The following is a 9076-nucleotide window of genomic DNA, read 5'->3' on the forward strand; positions in this document are numbered from 1 at the left end:
TGAAATCATGAATGAATGTTTTCTGAAGATAATCAATCATTACTGGACACTGGATTCTGTTACTTGAAGAAAATCTTATCTGATCAGAACCGGATGACAAAAACTGTAAAACCATAAAATGAATGAACTCAGTGGAGGTGGGATTATATAAACTCACTTCTTTTCAAGCAATAAATCAAGCTCTGCTTGACTTTAGTTAATGATCACTGTTTTTAATTAAGCAAATGTGATTTAAGTGTCTTTTTTGTTTTATTTTCTGTTTTTTTTTAATCTATGCATTTCATGATTTCTGTTATGAGTTTGATAAATCTGTGTAAATGCAGTGGAATCAAATGCACCATCTTGGAAAATCTGTCAACAACTGTCAGTAGGGTGGTGCTACCTGCTGAAGGTGGGAGACCAGCGACAAAATGCATAGACAGATGTGGCCATGACAGATGTGGCCATGACAGATGTGGCCATGACAGATGTGGCCATGACAGATGTGGCCATGACAGATGTGACCATGACAGATGTGGCCATGACAGATGTGACCATGACAGATGTGGCCATGGTCGCTTAGGAACAGGCAGTGGATGCAAAGGTCCTGGGGGATGACGCCTGTTAGAGGTTGACTGTGAACACTCCTGACAAGCAGAGACATTTAGTCACATCAGCTCAGAGGGTTGACCACCAAAAACGTTGCTGCACTATGATGAGGGTACATCTGGATGACAAAACGATCGACAGGTGTGACACCATTGAGTAACCTCAGGAAATGTGGGTTGAAATTTGGTTTTGTGGTGTCAGTTTGAAGGAGTGGGTTGATGGGCTGTGGGCTGAAGAACAGCCAGGCGGGCCAAGTCCGGGTGGTGTCTCCTGGTTCTCATGTTGACGGGGTAGGGCCTGGGCCTTGAGGTTCCTGGAACCAGGGCCATTTGAGCGGGTGAAATTAAATCTAGCGAAGACTACTGACCAGCTGGCTTGCCGTGGATTCGGAGGTATTGTCGATTCTTGTGGTGCTTCAGTGCTGCAACTCCTTACGAAGGGAGACCCACAGGTGGAGTAAATCAGCTGATTGAACTCCTGAGATGAGCGGCCAAAGGGTGGAGCGGCCCAGGATCGTGACAGAAACCAGCTTTTGGGACTGAAAAGGTTGCCGTTTTCCTGCTCAGCGGTGAAACGACTCAAATGTCCAAAGAGTGTCCCTTATATGTACCGTCATCCTGACAAAGACTTGAGACTAAAAGGCGGGAATCTGCAGCACTGCTGTTGAGAGAAAAGTTACGATTGAGCCATTTTTGGAAAGAAGAAAGTCTGTAGATTGTCTTTATTATTGAATTCTGAGAAAAGCAAAGGCATTCCCTGAAAGAACTGAAGCAGTTTCCCTTCAAAATCCTCTTCAGCTGTAGAGTCTGGATTCTTCCTGTGAGGCACTGATCCCCCTGAAGACCCTAAACCCCGGGACGGTTTTCCTTCACTTCCATCTAAAATCATTTGTGGCTCTGGTTGAATAGTAGTTTTAACTGATTAAATGTTGCCTGTGAGCCTCAGAATTCCCGCCAAATAGATCTAATGCCGGGAGAGGGTGAGGCGTGTGCGCCTTGTCCCGCGTGGGCCACCGTACCAAAACACGGAAGTGATGACAGGATCCCACCGACCGCGGCTCGTTACGATGAAGAAGAACCTTTTGGTTGTGTTCTGCTCCAGTCTGAGGTTCCGCTACTCTTTGTGAGCCTGTTCGGAAGCTCGTCAGCGGCGGGGAAATGGTTCCGAACATGTTTCGAACCGGGTTCGCGGTCCGAGCGGCGCACACCTTGTTGACGTGGGTCATAACGGTCACGCTGTTCCTGCACAACACCGGTGAGGTTCGGACACGTTCCGACCCAGTCTGTTACTCTGTGTGTCTTTAGAAGGCCCGTTTGGTGTCTTCTCTAGTACTAATACTGTAACTAAAGTACCAAAGTACTGTTGTACGATCTTCTCCGGACTCCACGCAGTAACTTCTCCCGTTACTTCCACAAAGTTACTAACTACAAGTTTCTCTATTTACATTTCTGTGTTATTAATGACAATATTCTTACTGTTAATGTGATAAACCTGTCCTGCCTACATGCTGCTGATCACCTGGATCAGGTGTGTTCAGCCAATGGCAGCGGCCCCCCAGGCCAGGGTTCTGGCCCCCCCAGGCCAGGGTTCCCCATGGGAGTCTCTAGCTGTGTTTACCTTCAGTCTGCTGATGAAGTGAGTCTTCATCTGCACTGCAGCTTTAAACCCAGAACATGTGGTCAGAGCTGGTGCGCTTGGTGCTTTGAAGTGCTTTAGCCACGCCCACCCACATCAATAAAGTGAATCCTGTTAAGAATTGAGCACATGTGTTTGTTGTATTTCTTTCTCCCCCGTGTGCAGATCTGCGTCGGTGTGAGGAGCGAGGGGAGCTGCTGCCGCCGGCGCTGTTCTTCCTGCTGGTCGTGGTCTCCGTGATCCTGTACTTCACCGTCTCCTTGATGGATCCTGGATTTGTTCCCGGCGACTCTGAGAAGGTAAAGAGGAGATCCGTTTGGATGTGACTGCAGTCTGAACGTGGAAGCGTCTTCCGTTTCTCCTCTGATGGCGTCCACGTTCACGCCCAGAGCGGTGTTGGAACGGCTGGACGGCGTTTTCCCGCACTTTTCTGATTTCACTCTTTAGTCATTTTTGTTCATGTTCTTTGTATTCGTCTCTTTTTCTTCCTGTTGTGGAGTTGACTTCTTTGGTCGATGAAATCAGGCCTAAAGACGACTGAAGTTATAGTTTAAACCATCAAAGTCGTGTTGTTGTCCCTAAAAGTGATCAGGCAAAAAGCTGAAAAGGTTTCATTCACAAAAGAACAAAGTAACGTCTGAAAATAGTATAACTGACTCAGTCGTGTTGGACCCAGATGCTTATTAGACCTCCTCCATGCATTCAGCTGCTGTGGAAGCTACATGGTCAGACGCATAGACGGAGAGCTCCTCCCTCCTGAGGAAAGCTCCTCCCTCCTGAGGAAAGCCCCTCCCTCCTGGGGAGAGCCCCTCCCTCCTGAGGAAAGCCCCTCCCTCCTGAGGAAAGCCCCTCCCTCCTGAGGAAAGCCCCTCCCTCCTGAGGAAAGCCCCTCCCTCCTGAGGAAAGCTCCTCCCTCCTGAGGAAAGCTCCTCCCTCTGGATTCATGAAAGGAAAAATGGCGCTCTGCTGGTGTTTGGGGAGGCTCTGATAGCAGACAAGCAGGACTGTGGGAATGTGGCGAGGATGCGGCTGCAGGTCACGCACAGCGTGTGCGTGCGTGGGGGGGGTTGTGGGTGACAGGTCTGTGCACGTGTGACCCCCACCTTTGCGTTTCTCACAGGGCTCTGAGGCCTCGGATGAAGAATCGGAGGCGATGATTCCTCGGCCGTTGGCCCCTCAGCTGCGGCGCTGCGGTTTCTGTCGGCTGCAGGTAAGCAGTCGCTGACGCCACACCTGCGTCTCTGCAGCCGCTGACCTTTTCTGTGCCTCCGTACACGTCACCATGGAGGTGGTGATGGGGGGCTGCAGGTCTTCCTGCTCCGACTGCCGTTCAGTGTCTCCATCTTCATAATTGTCACACTTTTCCTTCCATAATAGATGCTGCTCTTTTTCGTTTTCTCTCCTGTTGACGTCAGTGTGACAGAAAAAAAGCAGTTCTCCTTCAAACAACAAGCTTTTCTCTGTAAACCAGAGGAGCGTTTGCTGGCATCAGCTGCATGCATGTCTGCAGAAAGACATGCGGCTGCAGCTACAGTCTTTTGGTTTGACTCTGTCCGTGGGAGGCCAGGGAGCAGGAGGAGCTGAGGTCGGAAGTGAAGCTTCTTTCCTTTGGAATAACTTTCCTGACAGTGTCTGCATCGTTTGTAAATGCTAATACAAAGCTTCGACATATTTGTTCATTTCATTTTTAGTTGTAGGGCTTTTGAATTCTTTGAAGTGGTTTAGTATATTGTCACTTTTCTCTCACCGTGCGCTCTTCAAATGAAAGGCAAAAATTAAGTCCCTGATGCTAAAACCAACACAAACGCACTTTTTATCCGTCTGTCTGTCTGTGTCTCCAGCAGCCAATGAGAGCCAAGCACTGCAGGACGTGCAGGCGCTGCGTGCGGCGCTTCGACCACCACTGCCCGTGGCTGGAGAACTGCGTGGGGGAGAGGAACCACCGCTGGTTCGTGGTGTACCTGCTGGTGCAGCTGCTGGCGCTGCTGTGGGCTCTGCGCACGGCTCTGTACGTCCGTCTGCGGCACAGATGAGTGTTTGTGGTCTGACCTCCTTTCAGGAGCAGACGGCGTCCTGTCAGGAGTGAAGCAGACTCAACCCAAGCTTAGGATCTTACTAAAATATGCTCCACATCGGAGCAAACAGCCGAGTCAGACAGTTTATTTCTGCTTCTGACTGTGGAGGGGGTGTGGCCAAAAGATCTAACCGCTTTTAAACCCTAAACCTGCTTAGTGTCTTTGAACCTGAACAGGTGATACCAAAGTCAGGATGCAGGTGGAGGAGCCCACCTCTCATCGTGTCCTAGTCAGGATGTGATGCAGTGAAGGTGAACCCCCCCCCCCCCCCCCCCCCCCCCCCCCCCAACAGCTAAACTGACACCAGGTCATGTCTTCTTCACAGCATGCATCACCAAAGTGGAAAATGCCCAAAATGGACGTAGCGGCTGAGTGACACGGCCAACAAATGACTAAAATCATCTGTCAACATTTCCGCTGGGGGAACATGATGGCGGGTGTGTCGTATAGTCAGGATGGAATCTCAGAAGTGAAGATGAGCAGAGTGAAAGATGGATTGTAGAAGGTTTTCAACCCATGTGCTACGATGCCAAAGTGCTTTAAAAGTCTCAGCATCTACAGAGCGGAGCAGCACTAAAAGGTCAAAGAAATCTCTGTGTGTCAGGTCTCTGGTCTTCTGTCCCTCAAAGGCCTCTGTAGATGACAATGAAGATCCTTCTGGACCTTCATTTTAACCTGCAGAGGCCTGTGAGGGACAGATGGATCAAAGTTCAGAAGGATTCTGAGGTCAGATGAGTCCAAACGTGTTCTTGTCTGTAAGGGGCGGGGGGGGGGGGGGGCACTGCCTGTTCCTGGAGCAAAGCTTCACAGCGCTGCGTGTCTGCAGGACATCAGCGAGATCCGTTTCATCCTGACTGACCCTTCTTGTATTATAATCCTTTTAAGGTCGTGTCGCACAGCTGCTTCCTACATTTGTTCATTTTCCACGTATGTAATGTCGGTCTTTCATGATCCACGTCATCCATGAGCGTTTCCTGCGTTCCTCATTCGTCGATGTGCTCAGATGTCCGTCGAGGGTCATTGGTCAGCCAACGGGTCTTTACGTGAATCCTGTTTTTATCTGATCAGAATTAATGATTAGTTTAGATTTACACAGTTTATGTGTATTTTACATAGTTTATACATAATTATTATGTAAATCATTCACAATTTTCTTGTGAGATGCAAATACAAATGTGTCTTTCCGCGACCGTTCCACGTTTGTCTAACTGACTTTTCATGCATGAACCACCGATGTATAACTTTTAGATCATGTCTACAGCGCACACATCATGTTAGTTACATACTTGATCCATAAATCACAGATGAACTGCAGAGAAACATCACAATAATCACACGGTTCATGTTCTACGTTGGTTTTAAGCAGCAGGTGTCAGAAATGTCACCACAGGAAGATCTGGCCTGTGGCGTTCATAGCCACGTCGCTTTGTGATCCTTTGATGTCGGCTCCTCCTATCAGTGTGAAGCAGAATTCAGCAAACGTTGGATTGCTCACACACTGATGGGGAACGTGATCTGGGTTTAGAACGGCGGGAGACACGTTAGTTTTATGGTTTATTCCTACTTCTTCTGTGGTTTTAACGGCGTTCATTCATCGGTGAAAAGACCACAACTTTCCTCACATTTTCCACGTGGATTCATGTATGATGTCATGAGACATGGTGACATGTGTGACAGGGGAGGAAAATGTGAAGTATGTTACAAATGTGGATGAATCCTGGTTGGATTGTGAGTTTGTGTCTCCGGCCGTCAGTCTTTCATCTGGCTGGATGTTTTCCAGGTCGGGCCTTTCTCCCGGTCCAACGTGGCAGCAGTGGCTCTGGGTGAACGGGTTCCTGCTGGCCGCGCTCGCCGTGGTGGGGGTCTTCTCTGTGGTGGTGGGGCTGCTGCTGGGCTGCCACCTCTACCTGGTCTCCATCAACTCCACCACCTGGGAGTTCATGTCCCGCCACAGGATCCTGTACCTGAAGGACTGCAGGGAGGAGGACAACCCGTTCGACCGCGGCTCTGTCTGCAACCTGTGGGACTTCTTCTGCAGCTGCAGGACGGTGATGTGGGAGCAGGTCTACCAGAGAAGCACCGCAGATCCCGTCTGAGCTCGAGTGGCAGCTGGAGACGCAGTGACGGAGCCTCTGACCACAGAGGAAGAACGTCCTAGACTACAGCCGGGACTGTTTAATAAAGGCCTGTATTTACATGGAGGAGAGACGTGCGTCTGCACAGCGTCACGCTGAACCCAACGACGCCCAATACTCATCGGTTTGAGCGGGCGGCGTGACGTCTGCAGGAGGACGTTTGCCAAAAGTCTCTGATGGGGAATTGGGAAGAAAGGATCAGATGTTGTGGTTTGGTGGAGACCCCCATGTGGGGGGGAGGAGGGTCCTGAGGAGCTGCAGGTCTACTGATGAAAATAACACCGCTTTTGCTGCAGGCCATTGTTTATTGACAGCAGAATGAGGTACAGACCGACGCTCACAGAAACACACAGCTAGCATGTTCAGCAGCACAAAGCGGGTCAGCAGGTGGCGCTGTCACACCCACGGCGTTGGGTAAAGCAGGCGGAGCTCAGAGACGCGCTGAAGAGGATGTGCAGAATAAAGAACCGTCTTACGAAGCATCAATCTGCAAACCCCTTCAGCTGGCCTCAGACATCCATCTGGCTGAGTATAGGAATAGAAATCAATGAAGTCAATGAAGTCAATTCATAGATTAATCTATTATCAATTATCAATTAACGCTAATTAATCAATTAGCGTTTTGCTGGAAGAACTGAAAATGTTCTCCAGCTGATCTGAACAGTCGTGACCAAAGGTTTAGAGAAGGACACAAATCTTAGTTTCCACAAAGTTTGCCGCTAAACTGCTTTCAGATCTTTGTTTCCGTTGATTCTGTGATGAACTGAAATAGAATTCCAAGCCCTTCATGCGTGTCAACGGCTTCTATCAGCTATTCCATGACATTTATGCAGAGACTCAGTGTTTGCAGTCCGACTGACATGCTGTCAATCAACTTCTGGGCCAAATCATGACTGACAGCAGAAGTTTGTCAGAGTTGGTGGGTTTTTGTTTGTCCAGCCAAGTTCTCAATGGGATTCAGATCTGGGGAGTTTTCAGGCCATGGACCCAAAATGTCAATGTTTTGGTCCCTGAGCCCCTTAGTCCTGACTTTAGCCTCAGGGTCCGGTGCTCCACGGTTCTGGAAGATGCATTGTTGGTCACCAAACTGTTGGATTGTTGGAAGGAGTTGCTGTTGGAGGGTGTTTGGTACCATTCTGGATTCATGGCTGTTCGGTCAACATTCTCTCCTGAGTTAACGACTGACATGATCCCTGAGGTCCTTTAAGGATAGCAGGTTTTTTTCTGGGATTAAGCTCATTTTCATGGCAAAGAAGGACTTTGCAGTTCATCTGATCACTCTTCAGAACATTCTGGAGTTTATGCTGATTGCTATTATAAAAACTTGAGCAGCAACATTGATGTCGTTCTCAGCACTTTTGGTCATGACTGTAGACCTGCTGTTCCTGCGACAGAAGAGCTTCTAGTGACAGCTAAGTCCTGGTCTGACGGGGCTCAAAACCTTCAGGAGAGCCTTGGTGAGAATCCCTGGACACAGAACTGCACCGATGTTCTGATGAAGACGTGTAGCGGTCTGCAGGTAGATGAAGAACGGCACCTAAGGCTCAGATTCAGGGTTCAGCGAAGAGACGGCGACAGCAGAGCTCAGGATTGTTCAGCCAAAGAACTCAGGATGTGATCCCAGTGGAGAACCACAGCCAGAACTATTCCTCAGCTGGAGACTGAGCCCAACAGAACCTGCTGTGGTTCTGAGGAGCTTTCAGAGCATCTTTGTTCAGGTGTCGCTCTGCATCAAACTACAGACCATGGCTGATTTTTCTGAGAGAACAGCTGAGCGGGAACCACGAGTCCAACGACCCGAAGCTGTTCGGCCCAAAGCCAGCTCTGAAAACCGAGGAAAAACGCAGGAGTTCCTCTGAGGATCCTTTGGGGCAGCGGTCCCCAACCGGTTTGACGTCTGGCAAATTCTCACGGACCGCATGTTATATGCATGTTAAATGCATGTTATATGTATGTTATGTGTATGTTATATGCATGTTATATGTATGTTATATGCATGTTATATGTGGCGGACACACGCTGCAGCAACGCTGCAATAAAGGCAGAGACACGTGATTTTATTTTGACGCGCTAAACATTGGACGTCACACAGGTGTCATCACCTCCCCCCCCCCTCCTTCCCACACTCATGGTGATAAAATAAGTAAACACAACAGGAAGAAATAACTAAGGCTGAAACAACAGAACTGCCAAATGAAACCCGTAGGCAAAAAGAAAGACCCGTGATCAACCCTATTCTGACCAAAGCAGGCAAAGGGGATGGATTCCCATAATTCCCTGTTCTGCCAGCTCCCACGGTAACCCCTGCAGCCTGTTAAACTCCCACAGCAGACCAAACGTGCACGTGACCCACACTACAGTACCACATAGTAATATATGACCTGCATGAAAACTGTGGTATTTACTAAACAAAACAATAAACATGAATTATGACATGAGCAACACTCTCTGGTCGCTATGGTAACATTTAAACATGCCTTCAAAATAAGAGCATGGAAAATCCAACTCACCAAAATGCTGAATATGAAGGGAATCTCCCGTTGGGATAAATCCGTATTTTAGGTAGGACTCCTGATACTGTCTATTATATGTAGCTTTATTTTTTTGGAGGTTGAAGGCTCCTGTTCTGTCTCCTGGATGGGC

The 9076-nt window shown here is 48.7% G+C and overlaps 1 protein-coding gene across 2 annotated transcripts; it reads left to right on the forward strand.

Moving 5' to 3' along the window:
- The first annotated feature begins 539 nt into the window (after positions 1 to 539).
- LOC101157545 (probable palmitoyltransferase ZDHHC12) lies at positions 540 to 8493 on the forward strand. 2 transcript variants are annotated; one of them, XM_020706358.2, is made up of 5 exons: positions 540 to 1842; positions 2389 to 2522; positions 3344 to 3433; positions 4068 to 4231; positions 6079 to 8493. In XM_020706358.2, the coding sequence occupies exons 1-5, from the start codon at positions 1746 to 1748 to the stop codon at positions 6392 to 6394; spliced, it is 801 nt and encodes a 266-aa protein (XP_020562017.1). In that variant the 5' UTR covers positions 540 to 1745; the 3' UTR covers positions 6395 to 8493. The 2 variants fall into 2 exon arrangements, with proteins under 2 accessions (XP_020562017.1, XP_020562016.1); XM_020706357.2 differs by having other exon boundaries at positions 546 to 1842; positions 4065 to 4231.
- Positions 8494 to 9076: the final 583 nt, after the last annotated feature.

This window comes from Oryzias latipes, chromosome 9 (assembly GCF_002234675.1).
Source record: "Oryzias latipes chromosome 9, ASM223467v1".
Taxonomy (NCBI): domain Eukaryota; kingdom Metazoa; phylum Chordata; class Actinopteri; order Beloniformes; family Adrianichthyidae; genus Oryzias; species Oryzias latipes.

What these genes read in the sequence shown, in the direction of transcription:
- LOC101157545 (XM_020706357.2), top strand. Translation starts at nt 1,746, where the DNA reads ATGGTTCCGAACATGTTTCGAACCGGGTTCGCGGTCCGAGCGGCGCAC. An exon ending in GCTGTTCCTGCACAACACCG is followed by an intron (nt 1,843 to 2,388) that starts GTGAGGTTCGGA and finishes CCCCGTGTGCAG; the next exon opens with ATCTGCGTCGGTGTGAGGAG. An exon ending in TGGGCTCTGCGCACGGCTCT is followed by an intron (nt 4,232 to 6,078) that starts GTACGTCCGTCT and finishes GATGTTTTCCAG; the next exon opens with GTCGGGCCTTTCTCCCGGTC.